At 39.2% G+C, this 27,231-nt stretch overlaps 1 protein-coding gene across 5 annotated transcripts in view; it reads right to left on the bottom strand.

The window, feature by feature from the left end:
• Positions 1-653: 653 nt before the first annotated feature.
• ATXN10 (ataxin 10) overlaps positions 654-27,231 on the bottom strand; it is a 116,424-nt gene continuing 89,846 nt past the window's right edge. For 2 of the 5 annotated variants that reach the window (XM_084811313.1, XM_084811315.1), the window contains 2 exons: positions 21,436-21,499; positions 4,126-4,409 (listed from right to left, as the gene is read on the bottom strand). In XM_084811313.1, the coding sequence (XP_084667439.1) occupies positions 4,219-4,409; positions 21,436-21,499 (255 nt within the window). In that variant the 3' untranslated portion in view covers positions 4,126-4,218. Of the gene's footprint in view, positions 3,182-4,125; positions 4,410-19,963; positions 20,577-21,435; positions 21,500-27,231 lie in introns of those variants that run through there. The other 3 variants (XR_014784505.1, XR_014784506.1, XM_084811314.1) reach the window with 3 other exon arrangements.

Genomic DNA, 27,231 nt, shown 5'->3' with positions numbered 1-27,231 from the left:
TCCTGCAAAGAAGGCTAACCGTCCTTCATTACTTTAAATGCAAATTGGGGAGGGAGTGTGCTCTTGTTAAATTCTAAGCACTTTTAATTACAGCCATAACCACTTAAGGCACTCTTTTGTAAACTGAAATTATAATTTAAACATATAACCATGCAGATGGTTCTAGAGATGTACTTGCCTAAATACATATTTCATACCATTGTGTCACAATGTGAAGCAACTTCCAAGGAAAGATCTGCTTTCCCAAGGTTCACTAATATTTTAAGCCTTTCTATCAGTACCTTGGACAGCACTGCAGGGACTCTGTTAATCTGATTTTACCTTAAAATGTTTTGAATTCCTTCTACTTTATGATTTCAGAATTTAAAATCTCAGTTTTTATTCAAAAGTTTGATATTTCATGTATGTTGCAATGATATTTATAATGCACAATTTCTCATGGTAGAATGACTCAATTAAAACAGGAATAAACTCTCACAGCTATACAATCATTCTGGAAAATTAAGGAATATTACACACACACACACACACACACACACTTCAAAACACACACACAAAATGTAAGTTTCATCAAGCTTTGGTTTGTTTTCGCTTTTAAAGAAATTGTGATGTACTATGAAAGTGCTGCATGCAATAAAAACAGAGGTCAGCAGTGAGGTTTATACAATTATTGTGAGTTTATTTATTTAAAACATTTATATCCTGCCCTATATCATTAAGATCTCAGGGCAGCATACAGATAAAATCAATGTAAGCAATATAAAACAAGAAATAATTTAACACCTAAAAACATATTAAACTACTAAACAAGCTAAAACCAGTTAAAATCTAAAACAATACAAGTTAAAACAATATGCTAGGAAATGCATTTAGCCCTCAAAGGCTTTGGTAAAAATCCGTGTTTTTACTTGGCGCCAAAACGAGACCAATATCTGTGCCAATCAGGCCTCCACAGGGAGGGCATTCCACAACCGAGGTGCCACAGCAGAGAAGGCCCTCTCCCACGTCCCACCATAGTGTATGTCTCGTACTGGTGGGACGCCGAGGAGGGCCCCACCAACAGATCTCAGTTCTCAGGCAGGCATATAGAGAAGAGAGGCGCTCCCTCAAATATCAAGTTAGAGAGGGAATGCCATTTGGAAATATTTCCCTATACAAGATGTATACAAAAGCCCACAGCAATTCAAGAGCTACTAAAAGGCACAGCATGCAATTCAATTAGAGGGTGGATTTATACCTTCCTATCCCAAATTAAAACACACACACACAGCTAGAATTCAGTCACCCATTATCATGAAAATCCAACCCCTCATTTGCTTTTAAAGAAAAGAGGGAGAAAAACTGATCTCTTTTGTTTACAAGCTCTTGAAAGCAATAAGATTGCCACAAGACTTGATCCGACTACTCTGTTTCCTTTCAAACTCATTAAGCCCCCCTTCCATCACCAGTGGATGCCCTGTATTAATCCTCTAGCATGCAAAACAAGCCCCTTAGAAGATAGAACAGCACTGGAAGAGGACCGGGGAGCTGTTGTGTTCAGAGAATTAATCCATTCTGGAAAATCAAAAGCCAGCCACCCTCAATACAGTAATCAGCATGTTTTTCACTGTGAAAGCCCCACATTTTCCATTTAGCACTCAAAACCTTACCCATTACATATTTTCAACAAACAGCAACAACAAAACTAACTCCAAACTCTTCTACATCTGCTATTGCTCATGTGCTTTCATAAATCCTACTAGTGGGCACCCTTCAGTGAAGCCCTTGATTCAAAGGAAGAACGGGCTCCTATTAGTTTTCTTAAACCCAATTTTAACGGGATACAGCCAGTGCACGTGATTTTAACTGTCACCCTGAATGGTCTTGAGGGCTGAAACAAAACTGCATTTGTAGATGACTCATTTCTGGGTCAGGGTTTCACACATAGCAGAAAAGCTCTCATACTGCATTCTATTCAAATGCTAATTATGTGGCACCTAACGTTTACCCAGCATGCTCAAAAGTGGAGCTTGTCAAGGTGAGCTGTGCCTGGTTAGATGTCACTTCCTCTATGAAGCTGTGCCCAAGGCTGCTGGTCTTGGAGAGCTTTAGAGCATCTGAACTAGGTATTCTATGGTTCCACACACACATCATGTGAAAGCATCCTTAGACCGCATTATGGGCATATAATTTTATCTGTGTGTATAACAAATAGTTAACTGAACTTTCTTCTGCTCTCTCCAAAGTATTTTTAAAGGAATATATTGCATGTGTATTCCAATAAATCCCATTCCTGTTCTGCTTTATTGGGGAAGAAGGTATGTGTGGAAGAGGGTGAGTTTTAATACTATGCATTTGATTATTCAAATTTAAAGTCAAATATTATTTAATTCCTACTTTGGTGGTGGTGGTGGGGAGAAACTGCAATAGCTTAGCTTAAAATAACCACATTTTTAAAAAGACCCATTTTAGGGCACATGCCTATACTTCAACAACTGAAAGGTGCATGTAAGAAAACCAATAATTTGTTGTTGTTGTTCTGTAACCTAAGGAAACCAGTTTGGGACACGGGGAGTTAATTGACCACTGTCTCTCTCCCACCCATCTCATTCATGCCACATTCCACAGTGGCAGAGTTCAACAACAATAAGGAATGGTATCCAAAATAGAGAGGCAGAGCCTTCTATTCTTCCGTCTCTCTTGAATTAATTAACTGGAAATGAGTTTTGTCAATGTTTTGGAAAGGCAGGGGGTGAAAAGAAGCTGCTAGAATTAATCACAGTGAGAAACTACCTCTTAAGTCTTCCAGAGTTCAGAAAAAGCTCATGAGAAGCAAAATAATAATAAAAGGGGGAAGTGGGCTGACTTACCAAGGGAACAAATAAAATTCAAACAAACATCCAGTTCTCTAGAAACAGAGACGAGCCCTAGGGCAGAGGAACTTAACACCTGCTGCAGCAGCAGCTCCAGCATTTAATTCACTTTGGAAAAGGTACATTACAGAAAAAGAAAATACGATGTTAAGTAGTGCCGCTATTTAACTTACTCCAATACATACCCATTTTCACAATTTTTGCAATAATACGTTAGTATTTCTCAAATAATTCCACAAATAAGAGGAACAAAAATAGTTGGTTCTGATAAGTAAGACATAGTAGGGCACTTTCCAGTCATTCCTCAGAGGGTGGCTTCTCACGTTCACCTAAAGGGACAGCAGAAAATATATGAGTGACTCACACTTCTTTGTCTCTGCTTCTGAGTCTTTTACAAAGGGCAAGTGATATGTGTTCTGTCCTTCCAAGGGAAAACTCACACTTTTGCATGGAAGGATACTGAAGCTGAAATATTTTGGCCACCTAATGCGAAGAGAAAACTCTCTGGAAAAGACCCTGATGCTGGGAAAGACTGAAGGCAAAAGGAGAAGGGGACGACAGAGGATGAGATGGCTAGATAGCATCACCGATGCAATGAATATGAACTTGAGCACGCTCCGGGAGAGAGCGCAGGACAGGGAGGCCTGGCGTGCTATGGTCCATGGGGTCACGAAGAGTCGGACACGACTGAACGACTGAACAACAACACACAGATCTTTGACCTATTCACACAAGACCTGGAGGAAGCTTGGAAGGATGTGGGATCATACATGCTTCCCTTGTTGAAGCTTTAGGACAAACATCTAGAATAGGTGGCTACAACCTACAGTACATTTTTCATTAATGGAACAAAGGGGCTCAAACATAATACCTGAAACATTATCAGCCAAATATTCATAATTTGGGATTTCCAGTTTACTTGGTACTTTATTCAGTCTAGAAAGGGGCAAGACGTTAGTCAATTGGTGTCACACCACTGATGGTATGCTCTTTGACCAGCCGGGGGGAGGGGGTTCTATCAGCAGTACAGGGAGGGAGTTGATTTTCGATTATTTCCCCTCCCCTCTGTAGCCGTTGTGCCACCCCTCACACTCCGCCAAAGGGCCCCTCAACCCCCCAGAGCAGATTGGGGAGGCATGATGGAGGGGGTATCACCAAAAATCCCCTTGCCTCTTGTCCACAGGCAGAAATTCTACTGGATCAAAGAGCAATCCATCAGTGAAGTGACACCGATTAGACATAATCCTTTGACTTTATTACTCAAATGAACGACAACAAAACCTGGTCAAGAGTTTTCTTTATTCGGTATCGATATCATGTTCACAGCAAATAGCTTTCCTTCATGGCATCCTTTAAATTTAGCCACTTATAGATCTGGCATCTTTCTGACAGACTTCAAAATGAGCTTATGATCTCGCTGCTCGACTTTCAGTCCCAGGCTCTCCAGGACAGAATTGTCAGCCGGTCCCTGCTGCACCATCTGAGCGATGAGTTCTTGGTTCCTCTCATTCTGTTCAGTGAGGTTGCGGATCGTGTACACTGCCCACTGGCTTACAACTGTTGAGTAGAGTTCAGGAATTCCTCCTATATTCATTATTTCTGGGACAATGCTACAAACACTTGTATTTCAGTAACTTAAATAGACTGATCAAGACAGTAGTGTCATTTACATCAATTCACTTCACCCATCTGTGTTAAAACAAGTCAATTCAGAGGAATTAAAAAACAACAACAGGATAGGTTATGATCCCATACTGTATACATGCAACATTTACTGAAAAAATTAAGGGGAAGATCACATGACTGTGTGCAGAATTACAGTCAATGTCAATTTTTAACCATATTAAATAGTGTCAGGGAAGAGAAGATCCTTTAACATTATTGTTAAAGGATCAATTAGCAACACAAAGCTAACATAAGTTCCAGAATTATTATGCTAACACTCTACAGCATAATGGAAGGAGGTTTTATCCTAGGGAGTGAGATGAAAATTACAATCAAATGCGTATCTACTGAGAAATAACTCCCCACTGAATTCAGTGGCACTTACTCCTGGGTAAGTTTACATAGGATTGCAGCTGACCTTACCTTGCATCGGGACATTAATCAGATTTTCTTCCTTTAATTTTCTAATAGCATTTTTTTCTATTTTAATCAGTTTTAGTATGTATAACTACACTTTATAATTACTGGTTGTACAATGTTTGTATGTTGGTTTAGTTATACCTTGAGATGTGCTACTTCCATAAAATGAAAAATAAAATTATCTTTTTTAAACCACTAAGACTACCGGTATTGTTTTTCCTAAGAACTTAATGACTAAGGTAGTCTGCAACAATCCTTTCATGGTGGTCCCCCTTCAAGCAAAGTTTAAGGCAAATGTTAGATCCGGGTTTAATAATTTCCATTATCATTGATAAACTATGTTCTGAGTATTCCATTAAAACTATTTACTGAAATGCTGCTAGCAAGGTGTTATGTCACAAAATATAATTGCTCCCAATACATCTACAGAGGAGACAAGGAATTCTGACTCACACAGTGCAAGAGCAGAGTGCCTGTAGGGCACCAATTATTTGCTACGTGTAGCTTCACATCCAGGAGAGAGTTATGCATAATTTACTCATATCCTTCATATTTTCTTGCTAAGTTTCATATGGCCATTCGCCTGGAGGGCAAGAGAGGAGCTGTCTGGAGTCTGGGTGGGGCAAGAATGCCAACTAAAATTATTTTAAAAGCCTGTCGAAATTATGAAGAAGATATCAGTCTACATGGATCATTGTTGCATATACCCTGTAAATTAAAAAAAAACACACACACCTAGTTCAAAGTTGAATCTTTGATTGTAGTAGTCTATGTATTTATACCATGCATTCCCCAAAACAACTCCAGCTCAAATGCAGGGAGCACCATAGAATCACAACTGTTTCTGACCAAAGAGCACATTCCTCAAGAACAAGGTGAACAGATAGACTCAAATCAGAAAGAAAGACAAGACAGAGAGCAGATGTAGCATGTAATCAGCAGCAGCAAGGGACACTCACAGAACTACCTGATCCAAGTTAGCTCTATTTTGGCAACATCTTATTTCAAAAACAGACTTGAAGGTGGACTCCACAGATTTTATAGGAAGTCCCTTTCATACACCATTAACACAGAGAACAACAAAAGCTTTTAGAAGGTTTGCCAAATTGTCAACGCTGCACAAAAAGATACAGGCATCAATGGGCTATCCAAGATGGGGGAACAGTGCCATGTATTCCCAGAACGGCCACATGACAATCAGCACATTACCACCACTTGATTTTGATTTGAGAATCGCTACCTGAATGAAGGTATACTAGGATGTTGTTTTAAAGCCAGTTACAGTGCAATAGTTGCCACTCTTTAACCTAAAAAAATTATAGATAATGGAGCCGTTTCCCATATCAGTAGGGCAAACCAAGTAAGACATCAAGGGATTTACTGCACCCACAATGTAAACACGAGTACCTAGTTATATAGTGTTAATTATTTATTTTTAAACACAAAGCTGGAAAACACAGGTCACTAACATCTAATCGTCTGTATAGCTCCTTGTTTCGGTACAGCAAAAATGTTTGTTCCATGACATAAGTTCTGAAGTTTCACATGGTTTATCTGTTCATCCTATCTCCCTTTTTATACTAGTATACTGCCAGCTGGAAAGGGAAAAAAAAGATTTGGGGGTTGTAGCTTATTCACAGCTTTCTCCTTTGCTAATGCAACTCTTCCAATTCAGAGTCATGAATATGTATGATTGTCCTTAACATGCTGAGTGAGCCTGAGACTTCTGGATGGCTGGATGCAGACCTATACAGACTTAAGTATCACAGTAGATTAAAGCAAGTCCCCAGTTAATATTCACATTACCCTCTTGTTCTTCCCCAAAAGATAGATAGAAAATTGAACATATTCTGAAGTCCATAATCCAACCAACACTTTAAGTACTTTATTGTATACCCAGCTTTAGAAAGAGTGCTTCTAAAGTTTCCATAGTTACTACAAATGGGAGCATGAGCCCATTTGTTGCCAAACTATACAAAAGAAAATAAAACACAGCAATCACAGTAGCTCCAATTTTGCAGGTTTACTTTAGATTTCTTTTTTTTATAAAATCCCTACATTAGTAATGCATTATGGTGAATCTTGTTAATGCTGTGATAAAGTAACCATTTATTTTTTAGTTAAAGCACTTTTATCTCCAATACAAAAATAGCGGGAAGTGTTTTGTTTTTTTAAATTCCGTCGAATTACATATCTTCAACTTAAGCTACAATTATACATACCTTACTGTGAAATCTTATGGGTTTTTTAAACTTGGAAATAACTCCCATTGATTTAGATCAGACTTACTCTCTAATTTGTACACATTTCATGTCCAATATTAACCTATTAAACAGTAAATAACAATAATTTTCTAAAAGCACAGCAGTGATGTTGAGTTCCTTTTTGTCCAAGTATTCTAAGGGAACTATGCCTTATGAGGCAAACATGGAGTTCCACAATCTGGAGTGGGGCTTCATGCCACATTTCCCATTGAAAATCCCCCTGGCAGCTGCCATTTGGCCTAAAAGTGCTGTTTTCCTGTAAACAGCCTCTTTGAGCAAATAATACCTGGGAGAAAGTTCAGGAGTAAAATGATGCAGGGCCTCAATTCAGATTGGGAATACGGAACCAATCAGGGCCCACACAGCCCTTCAAAATAAACGCTTCAGTGTTTTACATGTTTTTCAGAAAGTGTGAGCAATGTAAAGAGTGGTTTGACTCCAAAACAAAGGGTGGGTTGGTGGAGGGTGCTTAACGATCCCTCTGCCTGATGCTACCCTGCAAATGCCCCCTGCCATTTTTTACCTGCTTTCCTCCCAGCTGGGCTCCAAGATCAGCAGACGACAAAATTGGTGTGTGGGGGGGGGGGAGGAGAATTATTGACTTCCATGGCTATTCTGCTTTTCGTTTTCAAAATTAGGTCTTGTTTTTATGACACAAGGAAAGTAAACAAATGTGTGAAGCACAGAGAACCCTAACAAGTATTATTACAGAGTTACAGGAGGATTCCTCAGGGGAAATGTCTTCGTTTTTACCCCCATTAACTCAAAGATCCAACAGGGCAAGAACCAATCAATTCAGATCAGGGGGTCGAAACAGATCAACTTAGTGGTTAATTTATCGTCTTATTCATTGAATCCTCATGAAATTAGATTATTGAATAAAGGCTTATCTTATGTACCTACTCCACAATATAATGCATTAAGAACCTGAGTAGATCTATTCAAACTCACTATATTGCTCAAATTGAAATAAGTTTTTGGTGATTCACCACATCCCTCCAATAAAATCTATAGACCAAAGTCTAGGTTTATCCCAGCATCCCCGCATTTAAGAAAGTGGTACTGAGGGACAATGAAAAAATAGAACATCAACCTGCCAATTATTGGCACAATTTATCTCGAAGGGATAGAAAGGCTTTACACTTGTTAGCTAGAAATCGGGATATTATCATTACAACCACAGACAAGCGGGGGGGGGGGTTCAGTGGTATATTAAATAGAGGAAATTATTTTCAGGAAGTATCGCGTCAACTGGATGTCCCTACTAATTATATACCAATAAGTCAGGATCCTACTAAACGTATTCAGTTTATAATCAAAAGCATGGTTCAAGAAGCCATGAGTTTGGGATATCTGGACTCAGATACTGGTTAATTTCTGTTGAAGGAGTCTCCCAGAATTCCAGATTTTATATTTTACCTAAAATGCACAAGGTGAGTTTTCCACCACCAGGGAGACCAATTGTCTCAGGTTCCAGTTCAATTCTTGAACCATTAGCACAATTTTTGGATTCTTTTTATTACCATTTCTTACACAATCACCTTCTTATATTAAGGACACCTCTCATTTTGTACAAGTAGAAGGATTAAAAGCGGACATGCATACCTGTTTAATTACTATGGATGTTCAATCCTTATACAGTTCCATCCCTCATGAGGGGGCAAGAAGAGTTATAGAATCTGTACACATGTAGGTCATCAGTCCCATCTACACATTTTTTATTGGATCTTCTAGATATAATATTAGAGAAAAAAAAATTCCGATTTGATAGATGTCTTTTCTATCAGATCCAGGGAGTAGCAATGTGAAGTCCAGTTGAACCTAGCGTAGCAAATGACCGATTTGGAAAAACGAATTATTCTCAATGATTGGTTAAATCGCTTTAAGAAATGCATCAGATATTATGGGAGATTCATAGATGACGTCTTTATTGTATTTACCCAGAAAGTGGTAGTTACTGTCTTCTTTAAGTGGGTGTTTCCATCAGGGAATATATCAAATTTACCTGCTACAGGGATTCTACTAGCACTGCATTTTTGGATGTTATGGTCTATATTGACCAGGCTAGTATTTGTGTAAAATGTTCTTCCAAACCTAAGGATAGAAACTCCATTCTTCATTATTCTAGTTATCATCCCAAACATTTAAGAGACCATCTGCCATTTGGCCAGTTTCTACACCTTAAGAGAAACTGTACATGAGCCACTATATGGATTAGAAGCTTACATGTTTTCGGGGGAGTTATGCAAAAAGGGTTTTCCTAATCATATTATTCAGCAATCTAAATTTAGCGCAGGTATGGTCACAAGATCATCATGATTTAAACTGTGCAAATGAAGTAAGACCCATAGACTATTTTGGTCCATCAAACTTAGCCTATCGTATAACATAAAACGTATCATATAGAAACACTGGCATATTGTGCAGGATATACCAGGATGTTCTATACCCTGGTGGTGGGATTCTGTAGAACTCCAAACTTAGCAGACAGCTTAGTTCATTCTGGTGTAATTTGTAGAGATATCCACTCATAGGGCAACAGAGGCCACTACAAAAGTGGACACTGTTCTTGTTGTTCCCAGTGCCTGGAAATTAAGGAATTTTGCAAAGCACATGATCAAAAAAATGTCTGTTTGAGATCATTTACAAGTTGCAGCATTTCCTTTGTAGTAAATGGTATCTTGTGTCCATGTACCAAATTATATATTGGACAAACCACAAGATCACTGAGAACACGTATAATTGAACACAAGAGCAAGATCCGGAGGCGGTGATTGAGGCACTTCTATCATCTCATTTTATAGAACATCATCACGTCACCGATCTTAGATTGTTTGCATTGGAACACATTCGGTCTACTCCATCTACACGCTTGCCATTAGATGTATAGATGTCCCAGAGGGAGGTGTTCCGGATTTATACATTATCCATGATGGCACCTAATGGTCTTAACGATAAATTAGATTTATCTGTATTTCTGTAGAAGATGTTCCATTATTTGTTATGTACTAGTAAGAGCTTATACATCAAAATATATATGACTTGTAAAATAGTCAGTAGGTCTGATATGCAAGTCAACAAATTTAATGCTGGGCCTTTAACATCCTTGTAGATTTTTTCTACAGCTGGCTCCTTTGACCTTATAAACAAGGCGGGACTGAGGTTCCATTCACAGCAGCAACTCAAACATTCAGGTTGCTGCAAGAAATGGTTCTGGTCTCAGCAGCCCAGCCTCTTTTCAAGGTAATTCTTCTTTGAGATTTTAATATGCTTTTTATAAAACGTATTTTTCATTAACTCTAATGTTCTGTTACAGCTGAAGGTTAAAGTTCACAGGATTCGTATCAGTTGAGATTTGTCTCCCTCTGAAAGTTTCTCCCCAGGGAGTTGCCTCATATTCTCTAGGGTGAGATTTTTGCTCAATACAAGCAAATATTTTCTTATATAAATTTTTCATTAAAATTTTTCATATAAAGTTCTGTATATTTTCAGTATGTAGATAATAAAAAAAATTCTTATTTGTTATAGTTAACCCTGAGTTCACTTGAACCCACTGAGACCAATTGGAACAAGAACTGTAAGAATTGCAGTGAGAAAACTGTGAAGAAGCATCTTTCTGAAGGAAGAAAACTATGAACAAATGTTTGTCTGAAGAAGTTGTGAAACAAGTTATAAACCAGTATACTTGTTAAATCCTATATTTAATTCTATATTTATAAGTCTAATGATGTATTTTTCAAATCCTTCCCAACATTTTTGTGTAACACTGTAATACTTGTTAGGGTTCCCTGTGCTTCACACATTTGTTTGCTTTCCTTTTGTCTTGGGGAACCTTCTTCTGTTGGTTTTCCTTGTTTTTATGATCATCATTAACTTCCTGGTTTGTTATTAATTGCTCTAAGCTATTAGAAAAGCACTCTATAAATATTTTAGATAATAAAAATAAATTTGCAAGGGAGAATCAAAGAGTGCAGTAAGGATTAAGCACCCATCCCTACCACTGATTATCTGCTATGTATGTTTTCCACCCTGTTATCTTAGCAAACACAAGTTCTGGAACATGCATTTGCCAATGTAACACATAATTTCACCCTAAGCCAAGCTAAGGTAATATTCAGTCAACATGACCCAATTTCAAATATACATGGGAGGGAGTGGAGATGCTAACAACATGCTCTGAGGGCTACAAACATGGCTGGGGCAACTCCCGTATGAGGAAAGGTTACAATGTATGGGGCTATTTAGTTTACAAAAAATGGCAAGTAAGATAGAGGTATATACAATTATGCATGGTGCAGAGAAAGTGGATATTTTTTTCTCCTTCTCACAGAATACTAGAACGTGTGATCATCCAGTGAAGCTGAACTGTGACAAAAAGAAGTTCTTACATAGTTAGCATGCGTATTATATAGTTAAAGTATGTAATTCACTACCACAGGATGTGGTGATCCCCCACTCCCCCGGCTTTAAAAGGGGATTTTATAAATTCATAGAAGATAAGGCTATTGGTGGCGAATAGTCATGAAGGCTATATATTACTCCAGGATCAGAGACAGCATGCTTATGAATACCAGTTGCTGGGGAACAACAGAAGCTATTTCCCTCATGCCCTGCTTGTGGGCTTCCCTCGGGCATCCAATTGGCCACTGTGGGAAAAAGAACACAGGACTAGATAGGCCTTTGTTCTGTTCCTGCAGGGTTCTTCTTATGTTCCTATGACTTGTGATGCCTATGCTGTGCTTTAGGTATAGCTGCCATAGACATGTATCATATAAAAGAAAAAAGGAGAGAGAGACAAATGTATCCTGAAAATTGAGGTACTTGTAGGGTGGGATCTCCCCCAGGACAGGGCACTAAAAACTGTGGTATTACTGGATGAAACAGGACAGTTGGAGGGTAATAATGGAGAATGCCCTCCTGCCACTTACATACACACTCAAACTCCCACTATGCATACTATATCCACATATGGCACAATACATTTAAAAATAAAACAGGCTTTCAGGCCTTTGGTTTACCTTATTTGGAAACCTTAAAACAGCATTCCCCAATCTGGCACCCTCCAGATGTCTTGGACTACAACTCCTATCATTCCCAGATAGCATCACCAAATTGGCTTGGGAGTTGCAAACTGGAGGGCTCCAAGTTGAGGAAGCCTGCCTTAACAGTTTTAATCTTCGCTTTTGAGTTTGAGAAGTGCAGAGATTAAGGCATGAACGTATCTCTTCTGGGCCTGAGAACGTATCTCTTCTGGGCCTGAAAAGCCAAATGTCACCTCAAAACATTAAAAAAAAATTAAATTAAATGATAAAAATATTTGAGGAAAAGCATCATTATGGCACCATAAAACAATTACATATCTTAAAGTGCCATGACAAGGCACCTTTAAAAATAATCAGGCTTCCTTTGAAGGTCTGTCAAATTTGTAAATTTACGTTTTATAAAAGAAAACTCTAAACTCAAATCTATATTGCTAGCTTAAAACCAAAAACAAGGCACATACATTCTTACCACAGCAGCTGCCCATATTTTAAAGTGACATTTTTAATAGAAACCTATAATTTTTATGTAACTAAAAATCCTTTGGGTTTAAAAATGGAGAAGAAAAATCACACTCTTGGACAATGTAGAGCCAAAAACATTCCATACTATGATATTCAGTTTTAAAAGCTATTTTTATTTCAACCATCCCCTCTTTAATGTTCTAGAAAACCTTGCCCAAGTAAGTAGAGCTACCATAAATTCTGCACTACTGTATTTTTTATACAAAAAATTAACTTCAACAACTACTATTGCTTAACAATTTGAAATACAACACTACATACACGACCATCTAGCCCTAGTATTTTTAAAACCAGTCAGTATGGCATGACTAGCAATATAGACCCTGACGGAGTGAGAGACACCCAAGACCACAACTTTCTGCACACATTCCCAATTTGAATGTGTACTTTCTGTTCCACATCATAAGACTCATCTGAGCCATATTCACAGACTGGATGCCTCTTTTCATGGGAATGTGAATACAAATTCCAGGACCGCCAGTTGTTATGCATCACCAGTTGTCTGCAACTGCAACTGGACTGGGATAATCAGTGTTGGAAACTGTCACATGCCATTCACCAACATTTCATACTTCGCAAAAGTTAAAGCTTTTTCATGTTTTTATTATATACACTGCTGAAAATGTACGCAGCCTTTAATGAAATTACATAGGACAAGGATAACTGAATACAATAGACACACAACTATGCATTTTACACCCCTGTCAAAAACATCCATTCATTTTTTGTTTTGTTACATTTCTATACCACCCATCAGCTGAAGAAAAAAATGCTCTTCTACCTAGGAACGTATGTAGAATTATGAAAGAAAATATGTAGACTATAAGTATGACATTATCATTCTCTAAATATTTTTACACCCTTAAACTTGCCAGTGGGCTGAAAACAAGATTGTGCTCTACCACTATTTTTCTGTAGGTGCTGTTCTCAGAAATGAATGTTTGGCATAATAACTGACCAATCTCCTTCCTAACAGCAGAGACACAGCTTATCTTGCACTTCCAAGTGTCCCATGCTTGAGTCTTGAAGGCTGGCTCATGGATGGGCATTTTCTGGACATCAGCAGAAGAACATTTAATACCTGACTCAATAGCATACGATATACAACTTTAGTAGGGCCGGAAGCTTTCACGAGTTTACTCATTAACAGTGGGGCTGGGAGTCAAGGAGTCTGCTTATTTTTTTAGGCTGTTTTGGTTCTAGTGTGCAACAAGCAGGACATACAACGAAATGTTGCAAGGAATTCCTCACTCCCAAACTGGAGTCCTCCCTTTCACAGATCCAGCCAGCCAGACATACTCCAAGATACTATAAGCTGTTAGGGTGTCTGTTTCTCTCTCTTTCCCATTTTTTTCTTCCAACTGACACACAACATTGTATGGCTTCATGGTGCAAACTGAGCATGCTCATTCCTTGTTGGGTATTTTGGGGAATGTATTTTTGCAAATCTTGTGAATCTCGCCCTCCCGTTGTTTCTCAGTGGACCCAATTTGGTTTCAGTCTTATCAGCATTGCGGCATTAGTGGGAGTGATAGTATAAGGAATGAAAAAGAAAATGTTAAGGTGGCCTGTTCGTTCAGTAACGTTTTAGCTTTTTAATTATTAAATTTTAAAATTTTATAACATTTATAAAATTTTAAGCTCTCATACCTCCGTTAGTACTTTGACAATGAACCCATATTGATGTTATGGAAATATACAAATATAGTAAATATTTTATTTAAATTTAACTTATTAATTATTTGATTAAAATGGCAGGTGATTAACCAACTAAAACATTCTTTAAAGGGTACACTGGCCAAAATTTTAGCCCATTCTAGAATTCAATGTAAACCTATGGAACTTAAATTTGAACTTTATACTCAAATATTCAGACAAATAATACTTAGAACTATTCTCAACTGAGTTATGAACAAACCTCTAAGAATAAGCCTGCAGAATTTGCAACCTGCCAAACAAAATGCAAACTCCCAGCTTGCCAAGTTCTTAGTAACTCTCCTACGTTTGGATTCCTAGATAAGCAGCAAAATGGGAGGTTTTGTGAGCCCCTGGTGTGGTTTTACACACAGACTTGGCAAGTTGCAAATTGTGCAGGCTTGGCCTAGAATCCAAATGTGAAAGTTAAAACAATCCACATTTATTTTACCCTTACTTTCTCAGGGATGAGCCAATTTCTGTTTTGCAAGTGAGCCACATCACATCACAATTTTTGTTGTGACTTACCTTTTTATTTGTAAGCTGCCTTTGAGTTGAATTCTATCAGAGAAAGGCAGGATATTAATACCCAAGCAGTACTTTCTCTAGTGTTTTGGGGGTTGCTGTTTTTAGTCTCAATGCAATTTGAGCTCAAGTGAAAGTGCCCATCAAAAGCACTCATGCATTTGATCACCATTTTGAAGCTACTGTATTGTATTAGCTGCCACAAAACAGAATGACTACGTTATTTCACTCCTTCAGAACTTAATCGTATCCCTGTTTTTGCTCCCCTCAGCACCATGAATTGTTTTCACAGCATGTGGCCTGTCTCAGGCTGCACTTTTAAATATGAAATGCTGGTTGGTTTCCCCAACAAAGTCTTTCCTGGCATGTCACAAAACAAACTGCCATTGTTGCAGACCATAGCAACTTGATTTCTCCTAGATTTAACCTGAGGTTTCATAAACCACAATTATACTAACCATTGCCATGAGGTCAAAAGTATTTTGAATCTACCTCTGAGATGACTGTCAGACCAAATATAATGATAGAAAATGTGCTTCAAATGGGTATATGTAAAAAGGAGCTTGCATTTATATTTTCAGCATTTTATCCAGACTAAAGGCCCTGTAAGTATGGATCCACAACAACCATTGCAATAAGAGAGCAAACAGAAACCACAGTTTTCTTTTCGCAAATGCTGCCAATTTTTGCTCCTTCTAAGTAGCCAGCTGCATGATCACCCAAGAAAGGAAGCACTGCTTTTTTCTCTTCAAGAATTACCAACATTTTGGTCACAGAAAGGTTTGCCAGGCTGATGTTAACATAACACAGAAGCTTTGGTATGCAGGTCTTCTGAGTCAAAGAGCCCCTTATTTCCATCAGCCAAACATTAAATGACATATCATCATCAAAACCTTTTGCTACCAACGCACACAAAACCGTGCGTGCAATAACCAAAGGCAGTTATAGAAGAAGACTATTCTGGCTGCAATACTCAAGCCACTAGTTCTGAAGTACTTCCAGAGACTTCTGTGCGATTACTCTTAAATAAATACCCTTGTTTCTCCCTTCTAATACTGAAGGGGCTTTCTTTTTAGAAAAGGGAATCGGAGCAGGGAGTGATGTTGTTGCATCACAAATGAAACTGACTGAAATTAGTATTACATTTAATTTTTTACCAACATTTAAATCACAGATTGACTAGGATGAGATGGAGGGCTTACCAGATAAACAGTGCGCTAATGACTGAAGGGGAGTAAGAAGGCTCATATTCCATTTCAACTGAACAATTCCTTTTCACTTTGAGGCAAATCCATATAATCCTGGCACTGCCACTCGGCACCCACTGTGCTGCCCACAGGGCTCTCCACACATTGGAGGTGGGAGCATCAGAAACCGTGAGGAAGATCATGGCTGATGCCGCCTCACTTTACAGTGCTGGGTGAAGCCCCTGTTCTTGCTGCTATTTACCCACTCTCCAATGCCTCCTGGATTCACCCTCTACGTGCATGCTTTGGGTGGGTCCTGGAGGCACTGGAGTTCAGGAAGTTTGCAACACCACCTGGTCCACTGAAGATATCACGGGGTGGGGAGGTGACCAGCAGCGGAGGAACAGCAAGAGCTGCAGAAATGCCCACAGTCAGAGCAAGAGAAGAGCCTGAGCTGCCAACATCCCCCCACCTTCAGCAGTAGCAGCACCCTGCAGTTCCTCCTTCTCTTCAGTGTACCCACAGGCAGTTCAGGCTTGCTGTTCCTGCTTGCTTGGCATCCCCCTTTTCCAAGGCAAACTCACCAGAAATGTGGGAAAAGCAACTGCAGGAGCTGCTGAGCCACTGGGGAAGGGGCAGAGCGAAGACAAGGACTGAGCAGGGAACACTGTATAGGACCACACAGAGGCCACTGCTACCTACACCGGCCTGTTTGGAGAGAGACTGATGATACTACAAGGTGGCTGCAGGGAATGCACAGTGCAAGGAGAAGAGGAAGAAAACCCAGGTAACAGACTCCCCCCTCCTCTCTAGATCGGGGATGGGGGCTCAGCAGATGCCCAATGATAATGTACCTGAGAACATAGCCTAATCTGACCAAGTGCCCTGCTTTTATCAGTAGCTGCCCCAAATGGTGAAGGCTGTGCAGCATTCTTCAGCCACTTTCCCTCTCCTCCTGGGTGAACTATACCTGGGAACACAGAAAAACTCAAATCTCCGGTCCTTTGCTCCTGGCTTCCGAGCTGACAACTGGAACCATCCAAGGCTCAAAGTCAGGGCTGGATGTATTCTCATTCTGCCCTCCTCTGCCCTCTCAGTCCTTCTGGCCACTGACATTTTGATCCTCTGATCTCTCTCTCTCTCACACACACATACACATGCACACACACACACACACAGAGCAGCTCAATCCTCATCATGTTTACTCAGAAGTAAGTCCTCCAATGGGACTTTCCCTCAGGTAAGCATGCATAAGATTCTCTTTCACATACACAGACTCACTCGCTCACACACACACACACCACCCCATACATACATTCTTTACTTTTCCATGGGGTCCAGTAAAAGTCAGATCCTGTAAAATTACAGTAAATTATCCTGAATTTGCATGATTTTTACATGGGATCCTTCCAAACCATTATCAAATTAAAGCTTGATAGACTGCACAGTTGAAATCACAGGTCCGGTGCTAGCCCGCACCACCACAGAATGAAAACATGATCTGAGGCACAGATCCCTATTGTTTATTTGTTCCGACTCTTCGTGTTGTAGGCCCCTTCCAACCCTACTATTCTATGATTCTATGTGACTTCATGGACCAGCCCATGCCAGAGCTTCCTATCGGCTGCCGCCACCCCCAGCTCCCCCAAGGTCAAGTCCGTCACCTCCAGAATATCATCCATACAGATCCCTATGGATCCTCATAATTTTTACAAGAGATCCCCCTCAAAAAACACCATAAAATAATAGGTCACCTCTGGGCAACATCCAATTGTGTCATTCATCTAACCCAAATGAAGTTACACTAGTGGAAACTAGGTTGTTAACTATGTGCAAGAGGAGAATCTAACTAGGTTTGCGCAAACACAGTTGTGCAAGTAGCTGTTCAAGTGGTTGTGCAAGCATAATGCACAAGCACTTGTGCAATGGAAAGATTTGGTTGAGAGCCAGTAGTGTTTGAGTTTGCGGAATGACACCATTGGATACTGCCCTGTGTCCACAAAAGAGTTCTGTGATTTGATTATAGTTTTGATGGCCTCTCCTGTAAAAATCATGAAGATCCATGTTTCTTTGCCATGGCTGCACTGACTAATGTCAGACCTGTGATTTTTTACAGTGCAGTCTATAGACACCAATGTAAGCTTTCATTTGATGATGGCGGGGAGGAATCCCATGTAAAAATCATGCACATTAAATAATCCAACTTTTAGTCAATCCCCATGGAAAAGCAAAAAGTAAAGCACTTTCTCTACGACTATACGGGCAGGGAGTTTGATCACTGGAGGAGGTTAGTACCCATGGCACTTCCTTAAAATTCCTAACGTGCCCACATCCCAAAAAGGTTGGAGACCCATGATATAATCTATAGCACTCATACCATCCAAATACTGTCCAAAAACGTATTCATCCTACTGCATCCGGTCTATAAGTTGGTTATCAACTATGGCAGGGGTCCCCAACATTATTGGACCCATGGGCACATTTGGGAATTTGAGACCATGCTGTGGGCACCACCACAAAATCCCTAATCGGTGAATCGCTGCTTTAGCTTGTACCTGTCACATCTCTGCATCTTAGGCTGCATCTTATTCAGCAAAAACATTTGTTTTGTGTCTACTGGACACAGCAACATCTCTTTAATAAGGGATTGTCTAATTTGGCTACTTGCTGGTGGTACAATACAGCGAATACTTCCTTCAAACGTATGTTTTGGCAATGTCCAGTAGTTGCTTCTTTTGGGGAGGAGGCTATCGTTAAAGTGATAAATTTGTACTGGAACAGTCTTTAATATTCATTGATGTAAATGCTCTTTTAAATTATTTACCTTTTCCATGGAAATTAATAAAAGGTCAGCATAAATGGATTATCTGCACCCTTTTGACAGGTAAAAGACTGATATTACAGCACTGAAGGGATAAATACTCACCTCCTATAATTCAATGATTTGAGGACCTTACAACGCTTTCAATATTTGAATGGGTGGCATACAGAGGCCACCTTCAAATGGATACTTATTTTGATATTTGGTCCACTTTTGCTGAAACTCATGTATAATTACTACAAAGTTGTATGCATTTAATACAAATCCATGTATGTATATTTTAAAAGGGGGAAGGATTTTTTAAATAAAATTTGGGTGCTCGCAGGCACCACATGGTGCCTGTGATGCCGTTTCACAGATGCCATTCGAGGTCCATGTTCGCAGAACCCTGTTCTATGGGAAGTTAGTAGATTTTCACCAATAAGAGAAGCTATCTATTGAGAAAATATTTTGCATATATGGTGCACACTGCTGTACCAGAGTTCACAATGGTGCAGGGAGATACAGTCTATTCATTAGTGTGAATTGTTAGATATTACAGAAATGAAAGGTATAAACACCTCCAGTTCGGGCGTCAGGTTTAAAAAAATAAATAAACAAGAGATGATATCCTGCCTAACCTTGCCTCGCCAATGCATTATTCATGCCCAAGTTACATCCTGGTTAGGATTTATTCACAAACCGCAATGGTAGTATGACCCTAGATAACTAATACCACTAAGTATTTTCTGTCTGTGTAGCATCCGAACTGCAGCTAAACTGAAAACAAATTTGGAGATTTCTGTAGTCAGATCATCTGAATAAGTTTGGAAGAAGCAAAAGAATTTTTTTTGGTGGGGGAGGTGGGAGAACTCCTAACACTTCTGAAGAGTTCTGTTCATCTTGTAGTCACCAGACTTCACCTGGAAAATATTCAGACAAAACACCCAAGGAACTTCAAAGGAAGCCAATAAAACTCATGACATTTCTTAGGAGAGTTTTGCATATTTCCCCCCTCATTGCTTCAGTTTACACAATTATCTCTTACTATCCCTTAACTATTTCTTCTCTTTTCTTTTAGGATCAAACTTCGTGGATACCGTGGATGCTATACTGAAAACTTTACTGGCTAGTCATAACAATTACATATTATACACAATATTTAAGCAGGTAACTCTCATGATAAAACTGCATTCTAAGGTATATTATAACACCTACAAGACCAACTTTGTACACAGTTTAAAAACTTTAAAGTCAACCACTAGACTTTAGAATGGATATCTTCCATAAGAATAAGTTTCCAAACAGATAGCCTTCTTACTTGTGATGTTTCTACTGGAATGTCTCTAGCAATCCTAACAACAGGACTTTCTATTGTTCTTTCATCAGAGAATTACCTGTTTTGTGAGTTGAAAATATTCCCCCACCCCAGGTCAAATGTAATCAAGTATGCAAAATTGATGGGCTGCTTACTAACCCATCTACTTCTTTATTTCAGTTGACTGATCCGATGTCAGTTGAAGCAAAAGCTTCAGGACTAGCTACAATGACCAAGTTTGGTTAGATTCAATTACTAATCCTAATGTAAAGTGACAACAATGAATCTGGGATATTCACAAAGTTAAAGAACAAGGCATAATGAAGATCAACTAGCCCCATTTGTTTAAAGACTGTCCAAAAAGATGTAGTTTCTCCACTTGATTACTACCCTTCAAAAGAAGCAGTAGTAAAGGCCACCTCAGCATAAAGTTAAGAGATTTAAATCTCAGTCTAATACATTCGAGATTTGCTAAAAGAAAAAAAGGGAAAGGAAAGGAAAGGAAAAAGAAAAATCGAATTGATGTTCTGTGATATTTTTTCTCCAACGTTATTTGCAAAGAATATGCATAGAACAGAGTATGTACAATATTCTGCATGCCATATATATTCCAACAATCAATTTTATGCTATTAAGAAATATAAGCCGGGACAAAATAGTAGGCAGCCAATAAACACACAGAACAAGCTATACAGAAAATGTTTTAAATTATGTAATTCAAAATGCAAACCAATTACCTTTTATTAAAATGTAATGACTCTTTGTGTTGAAAATAAAAAATTAAAATGGCAACCTTTTTCTGAAGCAAGCTGTGTGTTTTTCCTAAAGTGGGCTGCAGAAATTATGAAGTAGGTTTAATACTGGTGGCAAAAGGTTAACAAATGAGTGTACCAGAACACCTGTGTCAGTGATCAACTCTAAGAACTTGCAACAGAATCCAGAAAAAGTTAAAACATGCCTACATCTCTTTGAAATCATTACAGCTATTAATTTTTCTCTGGAGTGGGGCTTTAAGAACTTTTCCAGCACCAGGAAAATTCTACATTACCCCCAAAGCATTTGCATATACAATGCCACAGTCAGCTCAAATTATGCTACAAGGACAATATATCATGTACAAGGTTAGAATGTCATTAAAAGGATACAAGGATTATTGTCATCAATACTGCAGTTATCCAGGATCAATGGGATGCCATCCAGGTCATAAACCTATAAGCAAAGAAAACATAGTTAATAAAATATTTCTCCCTGATTGGTAGGTAAGGTAAAGATCCACTGTCCTAACTCAACCATAAATAGATGTATTTCTGCTCTATGCCAACATAACCATGGTTTAGATATTCAAACATAATGCTTAATAACTGGCCACAAAGCAGGATGAGAAATGCACTGTTTGAAATTAGTTTGTAAATCATGGCTTGCATTGCATTAACCATGGTTAAATGTTACATCTGCATCATGGTTGAAAATTTTCCAGCCTTCCTGCTTGAAAGGTGACATGCAGGTCTCATTGCTATTTCCTTATACACATCTTCCAGGAATAGGCCTTAGCTTTGCAAATTAAACCATGGATTTCATTGTACATTTGAGATCTTAAATCAGAATTAAGGCAACAAACCAAGGTTAGCACTAATGCACTGGATCACTGTAAGTGTTATTACATGCATTATATGCAGAATATGCATAACACTAAGTACATAATATAGAGTAATAGAGTAAAAATAATGGCAACAGTTGATTGTAAACTGAAATTTTCTACATATTAAAGCAAAAAATCGATAAACTTAACAGCATAATATTCACACAAAAGTTGCATGTGTCCTTGTCTACAAAGGGAAAGAGTTTTCTATCATATATTAGAGTAATACACTTTACATCTTACGAACAGAAACCATAAATGATCTGAGTAATTGCTCCAGCTGAAATCACAAGCACATTATGTTTAAGAAATAGTAAATATATTGCACCTCCAACTACAAGGGTCTCATAGAATCATAGAATAGTAGGGCTGGAAGGGGCCTATAAGGCCATCGAGTCCAACCCCATGCTCAATGCAGGAATCTAAGTCAAAGCATCCCTGACAGATGGCTGTCCAGCTTCATCTTGAATGCCTCCAGTGTGGGAGAGCCTACCACTTCCCTAGGGAATCAGTTCCATTGTCGTATTCTTCTAACAGTCAGGAAGTTTTTCCTGATATTCAGCTGGAATCTGGCTTCCTGTTACTTAAGCCCTTGATTCTGAATCTTTTGCACTCTGGAATGATCGAGAAGAGATCCTGGCCTTCCTCTCTGTGACAACCTTTAAAGTACTTGAAGAGTGCTATCCTATCTCCCCTCAGTCTTCTCTTCTCAAGGCTAAACATGCCCAGTTCTTTCAGTCTCTCCTCATAGGGCTTTGTTTATCTCAAAATAATCTCATCTCTAGCATGCTCATATCAATGCTAGTGAACACATTTTCTTGTTCTGGCTTGGGGAGCAAATCCCGCAGCCACTGCACAAAATGTTAGAAAAAAGCATGGGACTAACCACAGCATGGCCTAGGTCAACCCATCAGTGCTGGGTTAACAAACTGAGATATGTGTGAATCTTTTGCCTACACACATGGTCCTTTTTCTTCTCAGTGTACACATGCATATTATCCAGGAGCCTTCAAATAAGCATAGTTTCCATATCATCCAAACCAGGAAACTATGGCACCAGATTCAGAACAAACCATGATCTTAAGCCACAGTTTGAAGTTTGGACAAAATGGGAAATTATGATTAATTAGAGACTTCCTCATTTGATTGCTTGTGCCATGAAAAATGGGCTGCACGTGTGGGCAAAAGTCTCATCCATATCTTGGCTTAAGAAGCAGAGATATTATAGTCTAACTGCAGTCTGTGTGTGTGGCATTGTAAGAAACATGAAATGATTCCCACAATCTCTCATGCTGGTGCGACCTATTACTGGCAGAAAGGCAAAGGCGACAGAGTAGAACTGTGATTTAAAAGGCAAGCTGAGAAAAATTAAGACAGTGGCTGGCTTCCAGTTTGGCCCACTGCAGTTATAATGCTGCCAATTTTTTAACCATGGGTAAGGGGTTGGGAACAGCCACAACACGTGCTCCTTCCATCTTCCTTCCTCCCCTCTCCATCATCCATTTCTTTCTTTTCTGAAACTATGTTTAGTTGTATGCTTCCACTGGAGTTCATCACAGCTAACGTTACCATGTCTCCTGTTAAACAGGGTGGCAAGCTCTAGTTTCAAGCTTTGATTAGGAGAGAACACTCGAGTAGAAGGGAATACTCAAACCTGTGGCCTACTCCCAATCTCTGAACCATGGTTAAGAGATGGGCAGTGTTATATCTGCCCTGAGTCTATTATTGTTGTAGTACATGGCTGCACCATAACAGCGATAGCCCCATATAGGTGCATAATTTGCAGAAGCACCACATGACTTTGGAAAATATATTAATTTCAACAATGCTTTTATTGCAGCCTATTTATTTCAGATTAATGTTTATAACACCAGCACATATTTCTGTTCCACAATGTGGGTGGGTTCTCCCCAAGTTATGTTTCTTATGTGTCTCAGATAGCAATTCTACTACAACAAGCACATTTTCAAAATCTACAATTAATTAATTTATTTACCAAGAAGTTGAAGTTAAGACAGACTGCTCAGTTTAAGCAAAGGATCTTTTTACTGTCAGATGTCATCAATCTTTGTTCTTGGTTTAGCTAAAGTTTTGCAAACTACCGATTTCAAACGTGCTAAGAACCAAAACAATCTCACTGCTTAAACCCAATTTGCAACTGTCTACAGTCATATCACAATACACCAGTTAAATCGCCCTCCCGCAAGAAAACAAAGTATAGCATTTATTTGTTTTAAATATTTTGATATGTCCAGGCATGCCAATGCTAAGCGTAAAGCTCTCTCTTTGACACAGTAATTACTGATTCAGACAGTTTTCATTCCAGAAGGTATACATCAGAAGTAAGTCAATTTCTGATGGAGGGTTCAGCAACAAAGAACGGGGAACACTGTAAGGATTGTGTGCATTTCACATGTCTGAAAACTAGCATGTGATCTGCTGTGCTGGTAATGTCAGCTTTAATTTAAAAAATGAGGCCAGTTCCCCACCTGCATTATTGAGAAGCTTGGAAGATATGTGGGGCAGTCTTGGCTGAAAGCTCAAAAAAGAGTACAGGGCAGGCCACATCCAGCTCTCTACTCTCAGAGTTACTATCCCCTGCTCACATCCCCCAATTTTCCTATCAAGCTATAGTATAGCATAGTGGTTAAGAGAATAAGCTCTGAACAAGGAACCCGCGCCTCCCAATTCATATTAATCCTTTAACTCACTGAATAGCCTAATGCAAGTGACTAGCTCTCAGGCTCAGAACTCCACCCCCACCCACCCCCACTACACACACACCTCCAATTAAGAATAGGGGATGTTGATGCTGCTGCTGCTAGCATTTGCTCCAATCCAATGTATGTGAAACATTCTAAGCTTTTAGAAAAAGTTATATATAAAGGTAAGAAATGATCAGCAGCAGGGGGGGTGGCTTGACTGCAGTCAATGTAGGATGATGGGTGAGAGAGCTCCTCTGCCCATAGTAACACTCTGGGCCTAAAACCTTATTTTTTGGAGCATAAATTATAGGCTAATGAGCTGAACAAACAGAGCAAACTGGCGAGAACCCTCAGAAGCAGAAATACCAGCATATCAGACTTCTTTAAGCCTTTGGAAAGGACAGCCACCTCTCCAGCTCCGGACAGGATGAGTACAGATAAGATGGCGAACGCAACTCAGATATTGCAAAAAGATTTACAAACGGAGACAGGTCAGATAAGAGGGGACTTAGCAAAACAACTACAGACATTAAAAGAAGAGTTGATGGTGAGGATGGCTGATTTATTAGACAAGAAACTGTTGGAGCTGGGATCCCGAATAGAAGCAATTGAAACCATTGCCTCTGAGGCTTTTGATATAGTAGCTGGAAATAAAGAAAGTATTAATAGGTTAAGAAGAGAGACTTTGCATTTTAAATATAAGTTGGAGGAGGCGGAAAACCGTTCCAGGCACTAGAATATTCACATACATGGAATTCTTGAAAATGTGGAAAGAGGAGATTTGAAAGTATTTCTATCTCAGTAGTTTGCAATGTTACTTCTAGATTTCCCGGTATTGGTGGAAGGTTTTGAGAGAGCTCATAGAGCATTAGGGCCTCGACCCGTGGGAGGAACGGGTGTCAGAGACATAGTTATCTGTTTTGCTCATTTTACTTTGAAGGAGGAATTATTGAGATGTTTGAGAGGGCTGAAGGAGATTAAGCATAACAATCCAGTGATGGTGCTACAAGACCTGGCCCCAGAAACATTGTGTAGACAGAGGGAGCTACGCCCCTTTACATTGATATTGCAAGAGAAGGGGATTCAATATCATTGGAGCTTCCCTTTTAGACTGACAGTTACCTATGAAGGTGGGTCACATACAGTCTCCTTGCTCAAAGAAATGGCAGAATTGTTTATAGCTCTTAAATTGGAATTCCCTTTGGGATATGCAGCAGCAGATTTACTTAAGGAGGAGGATGAGAACGATATGGAAGAACAAGGCAGCTGGGAGAAAGTGAAAGAAAAAGGACCGCCAAGAAAAGGAGAGGCCATTCTACTCCAGAGGGCACATCACTTCCACAGAGAACACTCCACCCGCTTACTAGTAGACAATGCTGAGATAACTTCTCTGGAAAATTTAGGACTTATAAATAAGTGTAACTTTTGGCTAAGCTTGGAAAAAGGTTAAATGATCGTGTATAGTATGAGATATTAAGTTAGGCTTCAGATATATTGAATAAAGGGTGTTTGAGGTATACCCCACAATAATGAAGGCAGAGGTGTAATCTTCCCTGAATCCTGCATTTCAGGTGTAACATTTGGGGAGACATAACTAGGTCCATCACCCCACTGTTGCAATAGGCAACTGATTATTGTGGGGGAACACAGATTTGCATATCCTTAGGCTCTTCTTTGGCATAGCTTAAGGAGGGGACTCTCTGATATGGGAGGGGGTCACTGGAGGGGCAAACCCCATTGGGAAATGTATGGAATAATATTGGAATGTGTAAGTAATCAAAACATAGCGGGGAGGGTTTGGGCATGAGAAAAGCCAAGGCTACATATTTTGTTATGGCGGATGGACACAGAACTGGAAAGGCATGGTAATTCTTTAATTAGTTTTAATTTTTTCTAAATGATGGCTCCTCAGATAAAAGTCACTTCTCTAAATATAAAAGGGGCAGAGTGCCCTATCAAGGGAGCAAGACTTCAAAATTTAGTGAAGGAATTGGGTTCCTCTATTTTATTACTCAAAAAAACTCATAAAATCACTGGAAAGGATGTTCTTATACCAAGTAGAGAATGGTCTCATAAATATGTGGCCCCTGGATCTAATAAAGCAAGGGGGGTAGCAATAGTGTTTCGTGATGATGTAGATTTCATTACACAAAAGATTTTGAGGGACCCGCAAGGCTGTTTTCTTTATTTAGAGGGAATCTACAATCAATCACAATTATTAAATGTAGCTACTATATATGCCCCAAATGAGGAACAAATAGGGTTCATTCACAGAATGTTTAAAAAACTTTAAAAGTTTGGGACTAGCCCAGTAATTTTAGGTGGGGACTTTAATTGGAACCTCCAGGGGGTCGTTCCAGATGTTCTTGAAGGAACCACAATTTTAGGAGAAGGTGATAACGTCTCTCTCAGAAAGTATCGACAGGCAAGTAAAATGTTTGAAGTCTTCAAAACCTATCTGCTACGGGATGCATAGGCAGAGTTACATCCGCAAAATTTAGTTTTTCATTTTATTCACGCCCACATGGATCTTTTTTTAGGATTGATACAGTTTTATTGTCAGAAAAATTATTACAAGGGTTGCAGGGAGCGGACTT

The sequence above is a fragment of the Heloderma suspectum genome, chromosome 7 (assembly GCF_057233095.1).
Source record: "Heloderma suspectum isolate Gila_16-S chromosome 7, 16-S_ref, whole genome shotgun sequence".
Taxonomy (NCBI): Eukaryota; Metazoa; Chordata; class Lepidosauria; order Squamata; family Helodermatidae; genus Heloderma; species Heloderma suspectum.
This window is presented reverse-complemented; position numbering and strand designations above follow the sequence as displayed.